Source organism: Salmo salar, chromosome ssa10 (assembly GCF_905237065.1).
Source record: "Salmo salar chromosome ssa10, Ssal_v3.1, whole genome shotgun sequence".
NCBI classification, from domain to species: Eukaryota; Metazoa; Chordata; class Actinopteri; order Salmoniformes; family Salmonidae; genus Salmo; species Salmo salar.
Window position 1 is genome coordinate 5269273 of NC_059451.1, and position 21761 is coordinate 5291033.

Here is a 21761-nt window from a genome sequence, read left to right on the forward strand (position 1 = left end):
TCCTTTTTTTCAATGTTTTTGTATTTCTTTGTTTTGGCCTGGTATGGCTCTCAATCAGCGACAGCTGTATATCGTTGTCGCTGATTGGGAGCCATACTTAGGTAGCCTGTTTTCCTTTGGGTTTTGTGGGTGGTTAATTTCTGTTTAGTGTTTTGCACCTGATGGAACTGTTCGGTTGTGCTTTTGTTTGCTTGTTGCATTAGTGTTCAGTTTTAACATTAAAATGATGAACACTAACCACGCTGCATTTTGGTCTGATTTCTCTTCCCCTTCATCCGAGGACGACAGACTGTTACACAAACAGGATGCAAGTTTTGAAATATTTTTATTCTATACAATTCTCATATCACAGCCATTAAACTCTTAACTGTTTTAAAGTCATTGGCCTCATAGTGAAATCCCTGAGCAATTTCCTTCCTCTCCGGCAACTGAGTTAGAAAATATGCCTGTATCTTTGTAGTGACTGGGTGTATTATTACACCATCTGTCACACCCTGATCTGTTTCACCTGTTCCTGTGATTATCTCCACCCCCTCCAGGTGTCACATTTTCCCCAGTGTATTTATCCCTGTTTCCTGTTTCTTCGTGCCAGTTCGTCTTGTATGTTTGAAGTCAACCAGCGTGCTTTTACCGTACTCCTTTTTCTATTCTCCTTTCTGTAGTCCTCCTGGTTTTTACCCTTGCCTGTTTCTGGACTCTGTACCCAGCTGCCTGTCTGCCACTCTGTATCTCCTGGACTCTGATCTGGTTTTGACCTTTTGCCTGTCCACGACCATTCTCTTGCCTACCCCTTTGGGTTATTAAACATTGTAAGACTCCAACCTTCTACCTCCTGTGTCTGCATCTGGGTCTCGCCTTGTGACTTGATACCATCCAAAGTGTAATAACTTCACCATGCTGAAATGGATATTCAATGTCAGCTTCTTTTTTTTTACCCATCTACCAATATATGCCCATTGCGAGGCATTGGAAAACCTCCCTGGTCTTCGTGGTTGAATCTGTTTTAAATTCACTGCTCCACTGAGGGACCTTACAGATAATTAATTGTATGTGTGAGGTAGTCATTTAAAAAAAAACATGTTAAAGACTATTATTCCACAGAGTGAGTCCATGCAACTTATGTTTCTTGTGCAGCACATTTTTACTCCTGAACTTATTTAGCCTTTCCATAAGAAGGGGATTGACTACATTTCAGCTTTTCATTTTTAGTTCATTTATACATGTGTAATATAACTCCACTTTGACATGATGGGGTATTGTGTGTTGGCTATTGACACAATCTCAATTTAATCAATTTTAAATTCAGGCTGTAACACAACAATATTGAAAAAGTCAAGTTGTTGTGAATACTATCTGAGGACATTATACATATTTACATCTATAGGCCTACATCATTGGGTTTAACTAATATAAAGCTGTGGCTTCTCATGTTGGGAATATTTGTTTCTAAATCTATCTCTGTGCTTACTGTTTGCAGATGCTGGAGAAGTCATCAGAAGAGCAAAATACTTCATCCAGTTCAGGGCAGTATGTTGCAACATTTGGGTTGCCTGTACAAGAGATTGAGCCAACGTAGCTAGCACAGTGTAGCTCGCACTAGACAGTGTTTTTGTCATTGTAAGCAGAGCAAAATATATAGGTAATTTGTCTATCGGCAAGGGATGAGAGGAAATCTGTGTGTTTTGATGGTATTAAACAGCGCAAATAATATAATTAACTATTTGTCACACGCGCCAAATACAAGTGTAGACTTTACTGTGAAATGCTTAATTACAAGCCCATAACCAACAGTGCAGTTCAAGAAGAGTTAAGAAAATATTTACCAAGTAAATTAATAATAAAAAAAGTAACACAATAAGAATAACAGTAATGAGGTTCTATACAGGGGGCATACCGAGTCAATGTGCGGGTGTACAGGTTAGTTGAGGTAATTTGAACACGTAGGTGGGGGTGACTATGCATAGAAATAAACAGCGAGTAGCAGCAGTGTAAAACAGAGGGGGTCAATGTAAATTGTCCGGTGGCGATTTTGTTAATTTTTCAGCAGTTTTAGAAACTGTTGAGGAGCCGCTTGGTTCTAGACTTGGCACTCTGGTACCTCTTGCCGTGCGGTAGCAGAGAAAAGTCTAACTCGGGATACTGGAGTCTCTGACAATTTTATGGGCTTTCCTCTGATACAGCCTATTATATAGGTCCTGGATGGCAGGAAGCTTGGCCCCAGTGATCTACTGGGCCGTTCGCACTACCCTCTGTAGCGCCTTATGGTCAGATGCCGAGCAGTTGCCATACCAGGCAGTGATGCAATCAGTCAGGATGCTCTCTGATGCAGCTGTAGAACCTTTTGAGGATCTGGGGGCCCATGCCAAATCTTTTCCGTCTCCTAAGGGGGAAAAGGTTTTGTTGTGCCCTCTTCATGACTGTCTTGATATGTTTGGACCATGACAGTTCGTTGGTGATGTGGACACCAAGGAACTTAACTCTCGACCCGCTCCACTGCAGCCCCGTCGATGTTAATGCGGGCCTGTTCGGCCCGCCTTTTCCTGTAGTCCATGATCAGCTCCTTTGTCTTGCTCACATTGAGGGAGAGGTTGTTGTCCTGGAACCACACTGCCAGTTCTCTGACCACCTCCCTATAGGCAGTCTCATCATTGTCGGTGATCAGGCCTACCACTGTTGTGTCGCCAGCAAACTTAATGATGGTGTTGGAGTCGTGTTTGGCCAGGCAGTCGTGGGTGAACATGAAATACATGAGGGGACTAGGTACACACCCCTGAGGGGCCCCAGTGTTAAGGATCAGCGTGGCAGATGTGTTGCCTACTCCTACCACCTGGGGCGGCCCATCAGGAAGTCCAGAATCGTGTTACATTCAAAATCATGTTACAAGTCATGTCAATTGTTTCTACTGCTGAAAGGTAATCATTATTTGACATTAAAATATTTTATTATTCTTCGTGTTACATTCAAAATCATGATTTATTTCATGATGTGCTGTTAAAGGTTGGCTTATCAACACTCTTTGTCCTGTGTTTTGAACATTTGCGGATAAATGTGCCACCAATCAAGTGTTTTATAAAAAACTCGAACTTTATTTAAGCAGCTAAATGCACTACAGGTATGTTCAGAGAAGCCGCCTTGTAAGTGTTGCTGCATGAGAATCAAATCACAGTATTGCCAAGTAGCTAAACTCCTCCACGGAGTTAAGCGCAGACTAGTTTTTTTAAATGAACCCCCGACTCCAAGTTGCTATGCATCGATACATACAATTTTTATTTCTTAAACTTTTACCGTGTATCTATGTTTTTCCTCTGTTGCATGCCTTTCTTTGTTTGCTGAAATCCGTACTTTTTTATAAAATGTTAATCAAATACAACTACCGACTGTTTCCTTGTTGAGATTCAATTGGCACATGAACATTCGCGCTGATTTGTCAATCTTACAACAGCAATGAGTCAGTCATTGATATTTGATTAACTTTAGTCTGCGCTCAACTCTGGGGAGGAGTTGAGGTACTTGGCAAATCACAGTACAGTACACTATAGTATCAACTGGCTTAATTCAGCTTTGGATTGGATATCTGATGCCTGTGTGTAGTCCACCAGCAGTGATTCATGTGAGTGACACATATTCTATTATGCTGCTCTGTGATATGATAATTAACAAATCAATCATATTTTATCATTATGGAATTGTTAGTCCAGTATCATTATGGGAGTGAGTCAGTTGGGCTGCTTGGGTCAGTAGTTTTTACAAGAAGTTGTCAAATATTATTTTTTTACTTTTAATACGAGTTAAGACATTCAGAAACTCTCAAAATCAATAAGCTTAACATGACGTTGGTAGAAAATGTCATTCAACTTAAGTGCAGTGAATTTATGTCTTAGCTGTAAAATTACACTGTACAACTACAACACAATATGCTGGAGTGACTTACAAAACACCTCACGTTGTTACAACGAAAGCTTCATACTAGTCAACACTAGTGCAAATATTTTCAGTGCAGTGAGTTAACCTTGGACTTTTCCCCACATGAATGCAATCACTGTTCAGTGCAAGGTGTGTTCAGTACAGGGAGTGCTACAGTACATTTATTTGTGCATTTATGGAAACACATCTGGTGGAAAAATAGCCTTTTTTCTAAACTGACTGAAATAGCTTATTCAAACTGTTTTACTTCTCTTTTAATTTGAACTCGTGTGTCCTTCCCCTTTTCAAATGGGATAACACGGCTATTGGGAAACAATTAAAGGAACTTGTCAGAAAAGAGATTATGTTTTATCTTGTATTACTGTAAGTAATTTCCTTGGCCAAATGTAATGTGGTGATGTCATATAGCTCAATCATATTCATTTGAGTTCAAGTTGATAGTTTTTACCTCAAGTTGTTCCCAATCATTTTAGTTGCTATAATAACAATTAATACATATTTAGCCAAATAATAATGAGTTTTGGGTTGTTTCTTTTAGTTCCACAATGAGCCAAGGCATAATCAAGGAGGAGATTCTTCGAGATGATCTAAAATACTACTTCATGAGCCCTTGTGAGAAATACAGGGCCAGACGCCAGTTACCATGGAAACTGGGGGTGCAGATCCTGAAAATCGTCATGATCACATCACAGGTATAGTCTGAGAAGAGTGTCATTAGAACTGTTTCTCTGTTTTTAGGAATTATCAATGGTAATTGCTAAGAATGGCTATTCTGGGTGTCAGTCTGTTTCTGCTCGCTGTCTTGTCAACTCCTTATGGAATTGGCTTGGCATGGGCTAAGGAGTTTGCCGTAGAGCAGAAAGTAACAGACTGGCACCAAGGCTTAAGGATGCTATCAACCCTTTTTTACTCTCACAACTCATTAGGTGAATTTACACTGATTTGGTATTTAGTATTTAGTTCATTAGTTCATTGCTGATACAATTCCCAACAATTGTGCATGTCAGCAATCACATTTTAATGATAAAGCACTTTTCAGTACACAGCAATAAAAGGTGTTTTGCATCATACTATCCCTTTAAATTCTGTATTTCTTCTCCCACCAAGCTTATCTTGTTTGGACTGAACAACCAGCTTGTGGTTTCCTACAAGGAGGAGAATGCTATGACCTTCAAGAACCTGTTCCTCAAGGACTATAGTGGAGTTGATGAGGAAGATTACAGTGTAGCTCTTTACTCCCAACAAGCCGTCTATGACAGTCTGTTCTATGTGCTGGATCAGGCAAGTCTCCAGGGCCCATATTCATAATAAAGCATCTCAGAGTAGGAGTGCAGATCTAGTATCTAAACAAGTCTCCTGACTGTCCTTCTCTTTCCCTGTCTCTTACTCTATCCCCATTCTCTTTCTTACTGCCGCTTTCTCCCTTGCTTATCATCGGTTTCATAATCATTCCTGTATTTTTGCCGAGTAAATTGGTTTCTGCCACTCATGAGGCAATTTTTCCCTGGGTTATCAATATTGCAGAGTCATGGTTATAGCCTAATGCTGCACACATAAGCATTTCACTCTTTAATTTTTTTTTTTTATTATAGAGATATAGGGTGACAGTGGGGAAAAACAGAGAGAGGTTGTGTCAAAGGGCAGCAGGTCAGATTTTACCTTCGCCGATACCGTAGATGTGTGCTGCAGGCTGCGACATTACTGCTAGACCAGCCAGGCCACCTTTTACTGTTTTATGAGTATGATTATCCTTTTTTGTTTATGGTGCTGCTGCACCACTTCATTAGAGGTTATGACTCATACACATAGCATTACATACAGTAGCTGGTAATGAGCAAAATGCACTTGTGTTTGAATGGTGTTCTGTTCCCTGCAGTACCGCCAGTTGGGGCGCCTCTCTGTGGGGCCTATCAGTTACGCTGAGGAGGACGGGAAACTGTTACCTCTGGTCATCTGTAAGGAGTACTACAAGAGAGGCAATGTGGAACCCTCGGACGAGGCCTACGACATTGATGCTCAGTTAGAAAAAGGTCAGTGGACTCCAAGGGCGAATATGTGGAGTAGATATTTAGGAGGATGAACAGTAGACAGGGGGGTACCCCGGCAATTTCATTGACATTTTAAAGCGTATTTCCTGCAATTCTACATAGTTTGACATGACTTATTATACCTATTTTCAGGGGTATATGGAGGGGTATTTTGAAGGAAAAAAAAGAAACGAGTAACTTCCTGCATTTTGCCATGGGGAAGAGTTTTATAATGCTATTCTATGAGATAATATGTTGCTGTTTTTAAATCAAATTTTCTGCTACTCTAAACATTTTGCCATGAGGCTGAGAGAAAATGTTGCAGTTTTAAAGTAACTGTCCAGTGAAAATCTTACTTTTGAAAGTTAATATTCTGTTAACTCATACCCAAATAATGTTGTTGGCTCATTCTATACTCATATGTGGCCAAAGTATAAATTGGAGAAAAAGCACTTCAAACCCCCACCTCAAACTTCAAACAGACCGTTTAAAAAATGCTTGCTATTTCCTCATAGAGGAGGATGAGCTGGCCAATCAGCCGTCTACTCGCATTAATTTTTTAATGACCGGTATCCGACCACACCATTCACTTGTTAAACCTTCATTGTCTAAGAGTGTGAACAACTTCAATTGGCCTACATATGGTTTAATTAGTTCTTCCAATCTTTTCATCTTTTGCAGTTTGTATGGCAAATGATCCAACGAACGTGAGCCAGTGGAAAGCAGAAAATGTGTCTTTTTTCAATCTGGAATTTTACAGGTACAGTTACTGAGCCAGGTGGCAACTGGGTCAGACAACTAGGTTGTGTTCATTAGGCCATGCAACACAAAAAAAAATGTTTCTTATTGGACAAGTGAGTGTTTCTTAAGCCTAATGAACACGACCCTGATCATTGGAAAAGCTCCTCGCCGCGGCACACGGAACCGGTTGGGGTCGGCCCGCCCTCCATTTGTTTTCATTTGCGGAGGCTTTCCTAACTGTTCATACCTCAGTGTATGAACAAGAAATGGGCAGAGCGGGGCTCATATAGCTCAGTGGGTTCACCTGGTCAAGTTCAGTACAAAAAAAACATTTTGTAACATTGCAAATAGGAAGGCCATGAATAGACATGACTCCTTAGAATAACAACAGTCATCAAAATTGTTAAGGCTTTATATATATATATATATATATATACATATATATATATTTTTTTTCTAATAGGTCTTTTTAAAATATTTTGTAATAAAATGTAATATATATGCCTCACTTGCATAAATACAATGGGTGTATTTGCATATATGACTAAATTAACATAACGCTGTGGAACAAGGCTGCAACAACCAAAAAACTTGCTCTCTCTAGGCCTACCTGCACTCCCCTGTGCTGTCTAGACTGCCTCATTATTACTGTTGTCAAGTTCTGTTGCATAATTCAACAAGTGTGTCAAGATCAGACATAATATGACTGTAATCCAAGTGTTCATTTTTGGAAGTTGCTTTCATTTCAGCGCATCTAATTTGTAAACATTTCAACTGTATTCCATGGTTACTTTTTCAATTCCACAAAAATGAACAGCCATCAAAATAAAGTTATTTCTTGTGATGTAAGTGTCGATGTCACGCCATGACCTTAGAGACGTTTATTTTCCTCTAGTTTGGTTAGGTCAGGGTGTGATGTGGGGTGGGCAATCTAGTTTTTCTATTTCATTGTTTTGGCTGAGTGTGGTTTCCAATCAGAGGCAGCTGTCCATCCTTGTCTCTGATTGGGAACCATACTTAGGCAGCCCTTTTTCCCTCCTTGAGTTGTGGGATCTTGTTTTTGTGTAGCTGCCTTTGAGCAGCACCAGAACGTCACGGTTTCCTCCTGTTTGTTGTTTTGGTGAGTTTAATTTTCATTAAAAAGATGTGGAATTCCATGCACGCTGCGCCTTGGTTTATTTATGATCGGGAGTTCGAAGATAGCGATCGTGACAGTCGAGATGTGTTAAATAATAAAAAGCTTCAGTGTTCATACAGATGCAACGAAAAGACAATGTATTCGATTGAGCCCATTTCAGCCATTAACGGAGTGTGTTCGACAGGTCATAACAGACATTTCCGTGGTTGTAACGTTAATGGAAAAAAACAATAGGCACAAGAGTAAGAGTCGCAGGAATAAAATGAAAGCATTCAATCCAGTGAGATGTAAGTGACAAGTGGATTTTGCACTCTTCAAACACAGGAAATGGATAGCTGAAAATGACATCCTCAGGTGGGCAGGGCATGTACGTTGCTCCCTTAGAATCAGAGGCAAATTTGTTCTACATAAAATATTTATCTCAACATTGGCCAATGTTCCCTGTTAAGCTGCGTTCATAACCAAGTGGCTCCCTCATTTGACTCCCTGATTTGCCTAGTGCTACTACTGATTTTGGAGCGCAAAACAACGATTATCACGGCAGAAACAATAATTAGTGGGGAGAGCACATACATTCTGGTCCACTCTAATTTTTGCAGTGCGTTAAATATAAATTACAAATTTTTTGCAGGTGATCTAATAATTTGTCCAGGTAAAAATGTTTTTGAATGTGCATTTCATGATCTAACATAATGGTAGCCTACTTTTTGGGGTTTACATTGGAGTTTGGTTCTAGGTCAGAGATGGGCAACTTCGATGGGGGAGGGAGCCACAAGTTTGCATACTTAAATGAGCATTCCCCACCACATTGCAGTGAATCATTTTTTTGTTTGTTTTAGAATACATTTTGTGCAATTCTTCACATTTTGCCATGGGGCGTAGAGAAAATGTTGCAGTATTAAAGCAAGTTTGCTGCAATTCTATACATTTTGCCATGGGGTGGAGAGAAGATTTTGCTACAGTGGCTTGCGAAAGTATTCACCCCCTTGGCATTTTATCTATTTTGTTGCCACACAACCTGGAATTAAAATTGTTTTGGGGGGGCGGGTTAGCATCATTTGATTTACACAACATGCCTACCACTTTGAAGATGCAAAATATTTTTTATTGGGAAACAAACCAGAAAAAAGACAAATAAAACTGAACTTGAACGTGCATAACTATTCACCCCCCAAGTCAATACTTTGTAGAGCCAGCTTTTTTAGCAATTACAGCTGCAAGTCTCTTGGGATATGTCTCTATAAGCTTGGCACATCTAGCCACTGGGATTTTTGCCCATTCTTCAAGGCAAAACTGCTCCAGCTCCTTCAAGTTGGATGAGTTCCAATGGTGTACAGTAATATTTAAGTCATACCACATTTTCTCAATTGGATTCACTGTGGGGATAGGGTTCTTGGGGTGATGAGAGGTGTTGGGTTTGCGCCAGATATAGTGTTTTTCTTGATGGCCAAAAAGCTAAATTTTAGTTTCATCTGACCAGAGTACCTTCTTCCATATGTTTGGGAAGTCTACCACATACCTTTTGGTGAACACTAAATGTGTTTGCTTATTTTTTTCTTTAAACAATGGCTTTTTTCTGGCCACTCTTCTGTAAAACCCAGCTCTGTGGAGTGTACGGCTTAAAGTGGTCCTATGGACAGATGCTCCAATCTCCGCTGTGGAGCTTTACTGCTCCTTCAGGGGTATCTTTGGGTACTTTGTTGCCTCTGATTAATGCCCTCCTTGCCTGGTCTGTGAGTTTTGGTGGGCGGCCATCTCTTGGCAGGTTTGTAGTGGTGCCATATTCTTTGAATTTTTTAATAATGGATTTAATGGTGCTCCGTGGGATGATCAAAGTTTCAGATTTTTTTTTATAACCCAACCCTGATCTGTACTTCTCCACAACCTTGTCCCTGACCTGTTTGGAGAGCTCCTTGGTCTTCATGGTGCCACTTTCATTACATGAAAGCCAAATAAAACATCTATTTAAATTACAGTTTGTAATGTAACAAAATAGGAAAAATGCTGAGGTGGATGAATACTTTTGCAAGGCATTGTATTTTATAGCTAATTTCATTCAATTCTACTACTTTTGCCATGGGGCAGGGAGGAAAATGTGCTGTTTTCCAGCTAAATTCCTGCAATTCTACACATTTTGCCATAGGGTGGAGAGAAATGTTTGCAATTTTTAATGATATCTGAGTGAGACTTAATAACAAAACCAATGGGGATCCCCCAGGCTGATAATTCGACTATGATTACTAAGTTTAGATACAGTAGCTGGTTGCTAGACTAATTTACCAATCTAAAAAAGGTTAGTGGACATGGAATAACTGAGTGACTTTTTTTTCATCAATGACTGACATAACAGAACTGCTAATACACAACCAAATTTCGAAATTGCACCTAATGTATTCTACTATTCTAACTTGCAACAGAAAAGGGTGACCGTGAGGGTCTTTAAAAGGGGGCCGCGGGCCACCAGTTGCCCATCCCTGTTCTAGGTGGTTTAAAAAAATCATGGTTCTAGGTCGATTTTAAGCATTTTAAACGAGGAGCCATTTGAGAGACAGATGAGCTGACTCTTTAAGTGATTGGAGCCGGCTTACCGAAAAGACTCAGAATGCCCATCACTAGTAATTACTGGTGGGCAACTCGTATATTATCCCTGAGCGCCAATTTCTCCCACATGCTGACCTCTGATGTCACCTGCTAAGGAAATTACCTCTATAACAGCGTTTTCAGCAGACAAATGTAACAAACATTATTAAAAACTAATATCTATTAATAGGATTTTTGAACACTATAATTTGTTTCCACGAATGATGGCTGTACTTTTAGTTTATGGTTGACGCATATTGTTGGCCATTTGCCAATCGGTGTTTCTCAACGAGTTCAAAGCACGTGAATGCATCCAACTGGTATAGACCCAGTTGGTATTAGAATGTCAGGGCCCGCACACCTTTTGGGAAAACAACTGTGGCCTTTTTTCATAGCAACTTTCTTTTTATCTGGTTTTAGTGAATTACAAAACTACATTTAAGCAAGTTACAACATGTCTGAAGATTACTTTTCAACATTGCCCCGAGTGTTCTCACTACTTAGAAAAACATAATATTGTAGGTCTTCCCTCATGCCCTTTTTCATGACAGCGTGAGTGAGTGCTAGCTAGCAACCAACCGGAACATTAAACTAGACAATACAGCTACAAGTAGTAAGTGGAGTTAGAAACAGACTATACTAAACAAATTAAATGTCTTACCTACAGTATGATTTAAATGTTTTCCACACACACATACTTGGCCTTCGGGTACCCATATTTCCCACACCGAATAGCCTGAAGCCACAGGGCTATTCTCGCAGGCTCCATTTCCCTACGTGGGAGCATTGTGAACCATAGGTGAGGATTTTTGGCCTGGTTACATGTACACTGAACAACACAGCAGCTTTCTCTGCATTTTTTGATATTTCTGTGTAACACAAAATTGCCGGCAAAGTTGGCTCTTTTACACTGGGGGTAAATGGGAAAGAATGTTTGTTTAACACAATTTGTGGGTGTGGTTCCGAAATGGCAGCAGTTTTACAGGCACCCAACCAATTGTGCTATTATGTGTTTTTTTCGCGTTATTTGTAACTTATTTTGTACATAATGTTTCTGCAACCTTATCTTACGGCAGAAAAGAGCTTCTGGATATCAGGACAGTGATCATTCACCTCGGATTAGACAAAGATGTTTTTTCAACAACAAGCAAGGCTCACATGATATTCTCCAAACACCCGGCATGGTCGACATCCCAGTTATTCGCAAGAGGAAGTGACGCAGGTACAGAGGATGAAGAGCCGGATGCCTCGTCAGGACCCGTAGAAGGCGAGTAGGAAAGCTGCCATTACCGTCAATATTACTCGCCAACGTGCAATCATTGGACAATAAATTAGACGAGGTACGATCACGAATATCCTACCAACCGGACATCAAAAACTGTAATATCCTATGTCTCACGGAAGCGTGGCTGAATGACGAGATAGATATTCAGCTAGCAGGATATATGCTACACCGGCAGGAAAGAACAGCACACTCCGGTAAAATGGGGGGGGTGGGGGGGGTCTGTGCATATTTGTAAACAACAGCTGGTGCACGAAGTCTAAGGAAGTGTAGATTTTGCTCACCTGAAGTAGAGTATATTGTGATAAATTGCCTAATGAGTTCTCAGCTATACTTTTCGTGGCTGTTTATTTACCACCACAAACAGATGCTGGCACTAAGACCGCACTCAGTCAGCTGTATAAGGAAATAAGCAAACAGGAAACCACTCACCCAGAGACACCGCTCCTAGTGGCCGGAGACTTTAACCTGTTAAGGTGTAGGGGGCAGTATTTTCACAGCCGGATAAAAAACATACCCGATTTAAGCTGGTTACTACTCTTGCCCAGAAATGAGAATATGCATATTATTAGTAGATTTGGATAGAAAACACGCTGACGTTTCTAAAACTGTTTGAATGGTGTCTGTCAGTATAACAGAACTCATATGGCAGGCAAAAACCTGAGAAAATTCCAAGCAGGAAGTGGCCTGTCTTAGAATTTGTAGTTCTTCTTTTGATTCTCTATCGAAACTACAGTATCTGTGGGGTTACGTTGCACTTTCTAAGGGTTCCATTGGCTCTCTAAAGCCTTCAGAAAGCGGATTGAGGCGTCTTCTGTCTCTGGACAGTGTACAGTAGCTCAGTTTCTCAGTGTTCTGCCTGGTGACAAAGAGATTGGATATGCGCATTCACGCGAGCACGCTGTTTTTTCATTTCCTCTTTGAATGAATACACTATTGTCCGGTTGGAATATTATCACTATTTTACGAGAAAAACACCATAAAAAATTATTTTAAACAGCGTTTGACGTGCTTCTAAGTACGGTAATGGAACATTTGGATTTTTTTTGTCTCGAAATGCGCTCGCGCGTTACCCTTTGGATAGTGACCTGAACGCACAAACAAAACGGGGGTATTTGGACATAACTATGGATTATTTGGAACAAAAACAACATTTGTTGTGGAAGTAGCAGTCCTGGGAGTGCATTCTGACGAAGAACAGCAAAGGTAATACAATATTTCTAATACTAATACTAATTCTGAGTTTAGTGTGCCCCGAACTTGGCGGGTGTCAAAATAGCTAGCCGTAATGCCTGAGCTATGTACTCAGAATATTGCAAAATGTGCTTTCAAAGAAAAACTATTTTAAAATCTGACAAAGCGATTGCATAAAGGAGTTCTGCATCTATAATTCTTAAAATAATTGTTATGTATTTTGTCAACGTTTATGATGAGTAATTTAATAAATTCACCGGAGGTTTTTGGTGGGAATGCATGTTCTGAACATCACACGCCAATGTAAAAAGCTGTTTTTGGATATAAATATGAACTTGATTGAACAAAACATACATGTATTGTATAACATAATGTCCTAGGAGTGTCATGTGATGAAGATCATCAAAGGTTAGTGCTTCATTTAGCTGTGTTTTGGGTTTTTTGACATTTTGCTTGCTTGGAAAATGGCTGTGTGATTATGTCGGTCTATGTACTCTGCTGACATAATCTAATGTTTTGCTTTCGCTGTGAAGCCTTTTTGAAATCGGATAATGTGGTTCGATTAACGAGAGTCTTATCTTTAAAATGGTGTAAAATAGTCGTATGTTTGAAAAATTGAAATTATTGCATTCTTTAGGTTTTGTATTTCGCGCCACGCTGTTCCATTGAATATTGGCTAGGCGTTCCTCAAAGCAACACTATTGAATGTCAGTACATTATTTACCTTCAGAGATTAATGTATCAAACCAGTTGCCGTGATACAAGTTTTTTTGTTGTGCACTCTCCTCAAACAATAGCATGGTATTTTTTCACTAATAGCTACTGTAAATTGTACAGTGCAGTTAGAATAACGATAATTTAAGCATTCTGTCCATATAAGACATGTCTATGTCCTTGAAATGTGTGCTGTTACTTACGTCATGCTAATCACATTAGTGCACATTAGTGTATTAGCTCAGTACCTCAAATAAAATAAACAGAAAAAGGTCAGGGGTTACAATTGTATAAACATATGATACAGTTGTAAGAATACAATGTTTTTATTAAATATTTGACTTCAAGTATATATTGCAAATATTTAGCATCTGGAAGCTTCATTAAATAGTACCCGCAAAACACCAGTCTCAACGTCAACAGTGAAGAGGCGACTCAGGGATGCTGTTGCAAAGAAAAATACAAATCTCAGACTGGCCAATAAAAAGAAAAGATTACGATGGGCAAAAGAACACAGACACTGGACAGAGGAACTCTGCCTAGAAGGCCTGCATCCCGGAGTTGCCTCAACTGTTGACGTTGAGACTAGTTGAGGACTTATGAGGTGTCTGTTTCTCAAACTAGACACTAAAGTACTTGTCCTCTTGCTCAGATGTGCACCGGAGCCTCCCACTCCTCTTTCTATTCTGGTTGGAGCCAGTTTGCACTGTTTTGTGAAGGTGGTAGAGTATATCTTCAGTTTCTTGGCAGTTTCTCGCATGGAATAGCCTTCATTTCTCAGAACAAGAATAGACTGATGAGATTCAGAAGAAAGTGCTTTGTTTATGTCCATTTTGAGCCTGTAATCAAACCCACAAATGCTGATGCTCTAGACACTCAACTAGTCTAAAGGCCAGTTTCATTGCTTCTTTAATCAGGACATCAGTTTTCAGCTGAGCTAACATAATTGCAAAAGGGTTTTCTAATGATCATTTAGCGTTTTAAAATGATAAACTTAGATTAGCTAACACAACGTGCCATTGGAACACAGGAGTGATTGTTGCTGATGATGGGCCTCTGTACGCCCATGTCGATATTCCATAAAAAATCTGACGTTTCCAGCTACAATGTCTACATTGTATTTCTGATCAATTTGTTGTTATTTTAATGGACAAAAAGAGTTGCATTTTTTTCTAAAACAAGGACATTTCTAAGTGACCCCGAACTTTTGAACAGTAGTGTAATTACTTACCTCACTCCAAAATAACACTCATAAAGGAGTTTGCCCTTTATCTCAAAAAATGTATTTGTCATCTAAGTCCATGAATTTAGACTAGTGATTACAAGGGTATATTTTGTGCAAGATCTTAAAGTGAACACATTTTACTTAACTTGATATACAACATTTGTGACAGCTTTCTTCCATTACATTTCAGCAATATGTGCAAGCTAGCTGGTCTGTTTATGCCCTGTACACATTGTGCCATATTTCATTGCACCAGACGTCATCTTCACGTCTTGCAGCTCTACTGAATGGACATTTATGTTTGGGAGATTGCAAAATATTACCTTTTCATTCAAGACAGGATAAATATATTATTTTGGTTGCTAATAAAATATTTAGTTACTTTTTCCTCAACTTGATCCTTTAACTTTATAGCAAGCCAAGTTGCACTGCAGAACAGCTAGCTCGTTAGCAAGCTAAAAGCTAAGGCTAGGTTGAAGATCCAGTACCACTAGTAGCTAGCGACCGCCACCTAATAATAATAATAATAATAATAATAATAATAATAATAATAATAATAAAACATCATTACCATCAGAAACTTAACTAGGAGGCAACAGTCATAATATAATTTGCCTAACAGCCAATGTGTATTATTGAACATTACAATTAAAATAGTACTCACTTATTGAAATGGGTAATTGTTTACAAGTTGCTAGCTGTCCCATAAAGCCATCACAGAAAACAACATATTTTCATCGTCTGTGGTTTGGTAACTTCTTGTACTTCAACAGACTCTGGCTGGGTCGTTACTAGTTACCACAGCCACAAAGTTAGAAAGAATGCCTACTCAAATCAAATTTTAATTGTCACACGCGCCAAATACAACAGGTGTAGACCTTACCGTGAAATGCTTACTTACAAGCCCTTAACCAACAATGCAATTCAAGAAAGTTAAGAAAATATTTACCAAATAAACCGAATGTAGAAAAATTATCAAATGTAACAAAATAACTATGAAGCTATAGACAGGGGGTACCGGTACCGAGTCAATGTGCAGGGTTACAGGTTAGTTGAGGTAATTTGTTCATGTAAGTAGGGGTAAAGTGACTATGCATAGATTATAAACAGCGAGTAGCAGCAGTGTACAAAATCAATGGGGGGGTCAATGCAAATACTCTGGGTAGCCGTTTGATTAGCTATTCAAGAGTCTTATGGCTTGGGGGTAGACATGGAGCTTCAGTACCGCTTGATTTGTGGTAGCAGAGAGAATAGTCTATGACTAGGGTGGATGGAGTCTTTGACAATTTTTAGGGAATTCCTCTGACACTGCCTGGTATTGAGGTCCTGGATGGCAGGAAGCTTGGCCCAAGTTATGTACTGGGCAGTACGCACTACCCTCTGCAGTGCCTTGCGGTCAGAGGCTGAACTGTTGCCATACCAGGCAGTGATGCAACCAGTCAGGATGCTCTCGATGGTGCAGTTGTAGAACTTTTTGAGGCTCTGGGGACCCACGCAAAATCTTTTCAGTCTCCTGAGGGAGAATAGGCTTTGTCGTGCCCTCTTTATGACTGTCTTGGGGTTGAGGGAGAGGTTGTTATTCTGGCACCACATGGCCAGGTCTCTGACCTCCTCCCTATAGGCTGTCTCATCGCTTTCGGTGATCAGGCCTAACACTGTTGTGACGTCAGCAAACTCAATGATGGTGTTGGAGTTGTGACTGGCAATGCAGTCATGAGTGAACAGGGAGTACCAGGAAGGGACTGAGCACACCTCTGAGGGGCCCCCGTGTGTTATTACCTACCCTTACCACCTGGGGGTGGCCCGTCAGGAAGTCCAGGATCTAGTTGCAGAAGGAGGTGTTTAGTCCCAGGGTCTTTAGCTTAGTGATGAGCTTTGAGGGCACTATGGTGTTGAACGCTGAGCTGTAGTCAATGGATAGCATTCTCACATAGGTGTTATTTTTGTCCAGGTGGGAAAGGGCAGTGTGGAGTGCAATAGAGATTGCATCATCTGTGGATCTGTTTGGGCGGTATTCAAATTGGAGTGGGTCTAGGGTTCTGGGATGATGGTGTTGATGTGAACCATGATCAGCCTTTGAAAGTGCTAGGGGTCGGTAGTGGGTTGGAACCATGACATTAGAAACCAAAACTCCTCCGTAGTGACCCGACACATGATAGCTCGATCAGCTGTTTGATTTAACTTACAGCATGTCAACTGAGCCAGGATCACAGTCAAATGGATTGGGAAGTATTTCTCAAAGTAATCTTCCAAGCGTTGGAGGTGAGGAGTCATCACTTGTAAGTAAGTAGCCTTGCACGAGCCTTGGATTTTGCGAGCTGGAACGGCTCATAGAGCAGGAGCCTATGTCCTGTTTCTGTAGCATGAGGCAGCTTGATGTACAAGTACACGCCCTGGACAGGACACTAGTCTATCACAGGGCCTTACCCTCAATCTATCTCAATGCTGAGTGCCAAACGGCAACGAACCAGGTCCCACTTTCGTATGACTCGGCCAGGGATTGAACCTTCCAATCTCAGGGCGGACACTCTAACGACAAAGCCACTTGTATGGGGCACTTACTGATGCTGTTTTCTATTAGAAAATTGCACACCCAAGGGAAAGGGGGCATGGATTTCTTTCCTCTGAATCTACTGATTCGGTCACTCATCTGTAGAATGTTTTTGTATTTCCCCTGCGTCTTACGTTTAGTTCGTTCAATTTCTCAAATATGTATGTTTCATAGGCAATGTAACAGTTTGCTTAATTCACTGCTTGAGCACACTCTGCCAACCCTGATGTCCTAGCCGTGTCTGAATCCTGGCATAGGAAGTCCACCAAAAATTTTGAAATTTCCATCCCCAATAGCATTTGTCTTGACGGAAAATGTAAAAGGGGGCGGAAATGCAATATACTGTAGAGATAGCCTTCAGAGTTCTGTCATACTATCCAGGTCTATGCCCAAACAGTTCGAGCTCCTACTTTTAAAGATCCATCTCTCCAGAAATAAGTCCCTCACTGTTGCCGCTTGTTATACACCCCCCTCAGCTCCCAGCTGTGCCCTGGACACCATATGTGAAGGGATTGCCCCCCATATATCGTCAGAGTTCGTACTGCTAGGTGACATAAATTGGGATATGACCTCATCCCATCAGTAGAGGATACCTGGTTGTTCTTTAGAAGTGCTTTCCTCACCATCTTAAATAAGTGTGCCCCTTTCAAAAAATGTAGAACTAAGAACAGATATAGCCCTTGGTTCACTCCAGACTTGACTGCCCTTAACCAGCACAAAAACACCCTGTGGCATAATGCACTAACATCGAATAGTCCCCACGATATGCAACTTTTCAAGTCAGGAACCAATACACACAGTCAGTTAGGAAAGCAAAGGCTAGCTTTTTCAATCAGAAATGTGCATCCTGCAGCACTAATTCCAAAAAGTTTTGGGACACTGTAAAGTCCATGGAGAATAAGAGTACCTCCTCCCAGCTGCCCACAGCACTGAGACTAGGAAACACTGCCACCACTGATAAATCCACGATAATCGAATTTCAATAAGCATTTCTCTACGGCTGGCCATACTTTCCACCTGACTACCCTGGCCAACAGTTCTGCACCCCCCCACAGCAACTGGCCCAAGCCCCCCCCCCACCCCTTCACCTAATCCAGACAGCTGATGTTCTGAAAGAGCTGCAAATCTGGATCCCTACAAATCAGCTGGGCTAGACAATCTGGACCCTCTCGTCCTAAAATTATCTGCCGCCATTGCTGCATCCCCTATTACTTGTCTGTTCAACCTCTCTTTCGTATCGTATGAGATCCCTTAAGATTGGAAAGCGGCCGCGGTCATCCCCCTCTTCAAAGGGGGAGACACTCTAGACCCAAACTGTTACAGACCTATATCCATCCTGCCCTGCCTTTCTAAAGTCTTCGAAAGCCAAGTGAATAAACAGATCACTGAACATTTTGAATCCCACCGTACCTTCTCCGCTATGCAATCTGGTTTCCGAGCTGGTCATGGGTGCACCTCAGCCACGCTCAAGGTCCTAAATGATATCATAACCGCCATAGATAAAAGACAGTACTGTGCAGCCGTCTTCATCGACCTGGCAAAGGCTTTCGACGCTGTCAATCATTGTATTCTTATCGGCAGACTCAACAGCCTTGGTTTCTCTAATGACTGCCTCGCCTGGTTCACTAACTACTTCTCAGATAGAGTTCAGTGTGTCAAATCGGAGGGCCTGTTGTCCGGACTTCTGGCAGTCTCTATAGGGGAACCACAGGGTTCAATTCTCAGGCCGACTCTTTTCTCTGTTTATATCAATGATGTCGCTCTTGCTGCTGGTTATTCTCTGATCTACCTCTACGCAGACGACACCATTCTGTATACATCTGGCCCTTCTTTGGACACTGTTAGCGAACCTCCAAATGAGCTTCAACGCCATACAACATTCCTTCCGTGGCCTCAAACTGCTATTAAATGCTAGTAAAATGAAATGCATGCTCTTCAACTGATCGCTGCCCGCTCCCGCCCGACTAGCATCACTACTCTGGACGGATCTGACTTGAATATGAATAGAATATGTGGACAACTACAAATACCTAGGTGTCTGGCTAGACTGTAAACTCTCCTTCCGGACTCACATTAAGCATCTCCAATCCAAAATGAAATCTAGAATCTGCTTCCTATATCACAACAAAGCCTCCTTCACTCATGCTGCCAAACATACCATCGTAAAACTGACTATCCTACCGATCCTTGACTTCGGCGATGTCATTTACAAAATAGCCTCCAACACTCTACTCAGCAAATTGGATGTAGTCTATCACAGTGCCATCCGTTTTGTCACCAAAACCCCATATACTACCCACCACTGCGACCTGTACGCTCTCGTTGGCTGGCCCTTGCTAAATATTCGTCGCCAAACCCACTGGCTCCAGGTCATCTAAGTCTTTGCTAGGTAAAGCTCCGCCTTATCTCAGCTCAGTGGTCACCATAGCAACACACAGCCGTAGCACACGCTCCAGCAGGTATATTTCACTGGTCATCCCCAAAGCCAACACCTTCTTTGGCCGCCTTTCCTTCCAGTTCTCTGCTGTCAATTACTGGAACGAATTGCAAAAATCACTGAAGCTGGAGACTTATATCTCCCTCACTAACTTTAAGCGTCAGCTGTCAGAGCAGCTTACCAATCGCTGCAGCTGTACACAGCCCATCCAACCAACTACCTACCTAATCCCCATATTTGTTTTTGTTTTTCTGCTCTTTTGCACACCAGTATTTCTACTTGCACATCCTCATCGGCACATACTGTATATCAATTTAGCATGTAAATTGCTAAATTGTAATTACTTTGTCACTATTAGCCTATTTATCGCCTTACCTCCTTACTTAATTTGCACACATTGTATACCGATTTTTCTGTTGTTATTGACTGTACGTTTGTTTATCCCATGTGTAACTCTGTGTTTTTGTCGCACTGCTTTGCTTTATCTTGGCCAGGTCACAGTAGTAAATGAGAACTTGTTTTAAACTGGCCTACCTGGTTAAATAAAGGTGAAATAAAAAAAATGGTGAACGTTACATCCATTGTGAATGACAAAAGTTCCTCTCTCAAAGCGAAAAGCCTCTGTGTGAAATAGAACATTATCATGCTCTGCTCCCATATCTCCACGTAGTTTTGCAAACAGGCGTGCGCACAGTGAATGTGGTTTGATGTAGTTTACAATCGAAGTTACCTGCTGCTGTATATCTCTGAGTTCTGTGCTTAGATCTTTTGCCACCAGTTGCTCTCGGTGTATCATACAATGTGACCTTATGGCAGAAGGAGATAGATGGAGCCCCATCTGTGCAAAAGCCCACCATCCGATCCCACTTAGAATCTGTTTTTCTGCACATCCCCTGTGCCGTTTCATTCTCGGGAATCGTGAGACAGAACTGTGGGGGTGTCGGTGTGTGGGGTTGTTGGTGTGTGTGTGTGTCAGCCCTCACAGCTAACGTCCCTTTGGAGAACATAAACTGGGGAGTTTGGTTCAGTCAGTTTCCTCTGATTACTAGCAATAGCATAAATTATTTTTTTAACAGTATTATCTGACAAAGATAATGATGTGAGTTTCTATGCCTCTGTTTTCACCATATCATTGTTTTCACCATATCAATTATGGCCGGTGATATCAAAGTCTGCAATAGTGTCTGGTTTCATGGCGTAGTGGGCCTTGTCATTCAGCATGGGAATTATTTTTCCATGATCTAAGGGCACGCTCTGGTTCTTCTATATTGGAAAAATGTAGATTTTTAAGGTTAACCCCATTACAATGATGGGTGGGGGGGGGGGGTTGCTGAAGAGTATTTCTGTCTTTAATAAAGTGCTTTTGTGGGGAAAAACTCATTCTGATAGCCTGGGCCTAGCTCCCCAGTGGGTTGGCCTAGCTTCCAAGTGGGTGGGCTTATGGCTGCACCCCTGTTTGTGAAATCCATAGATTAGGGCCAAACAATTGACTGATTTCCATATGATTAACTCTCCAGCAACCCCATTTTCAAATCCGGCAACCCCATATGGGGTCACAATCCATAGTTTGGGAACTGCTGGCTTATGGGTAATGTGATTGAGGCTTTACATGTACCTCCTGATGTATCACCATGCAGGCTACGTTGTGTCGAGCGTGGTGGAATGCAAATGCATCTCAACCAAGGAAAACGTGTGGTGGGCCGACCCCGCCAACCTTGCCCCGTTCCTTGTGCCGCAGCGAGGGGTAGTTGGATCATTTGGGGATTGATTTCTTATTAACATTGGCATGTTTTCCTTTTAGGCTTGTCGATATCAAGATCACTTTTCAACTTAAAGGAATCAATCTGCAAACAGTGCGCTCACATGAGTTACCGGACTGTTATGTATTTTTTGTTACGGTAAGGTTCCTTTGTTGTGTTTAAACATGTAACCCCATCATCATGTCCAT

General features: G+C 41.2%; 1 protein-coding gene across 7 annotated transcripts in view; it reads left to right on the top strand.

Moving 5' to 3' along the window:
- Positions 1 to 3390: 3390 nt before the first annotated feature.
- mcoln2 (mucolipin TRP cation channel 2) overlaps positions 3391 to 21761 on the top strand; it is a 70711-nt gene continuing 52340 nt past the window's right edge. The window contains exons 1-6 of one of the 7 annotated variants that reach the window (XM_014215625.2): positions 3391 to 3610; positions 4463 to 4616; positions 5032 to 5205; positions 5801 to 5954; positions 6633 to 6711; positions 21615 to 21711. In XM_014215625.2, coding sequence (XP_014071100.1) covers positions 4470 to 4616; positions 5032 to 5205; positions 5801 to 5954; positions 6633 to 6711; positions 21615 to 21711 — 651 coding nt within the window. In that variant the 5' untranslated portion in view covers positions 3391 to 3610; positions 4463 to 4469. Of the gene's footprint in view, positions 3611 to 4018; positions 4288 to 4462; positions 4617 to 5031; positions 5206 to 5800; positions 5955 to 6632; positions 6712 to 21614; positions 21712 to 21761 lie in introns of those variants that run through there. The other 6 variants (XM_045687259.1, XM_014215627.2, XM_014215624.2 and 3 more) reach the window with 6 other exon arrangements.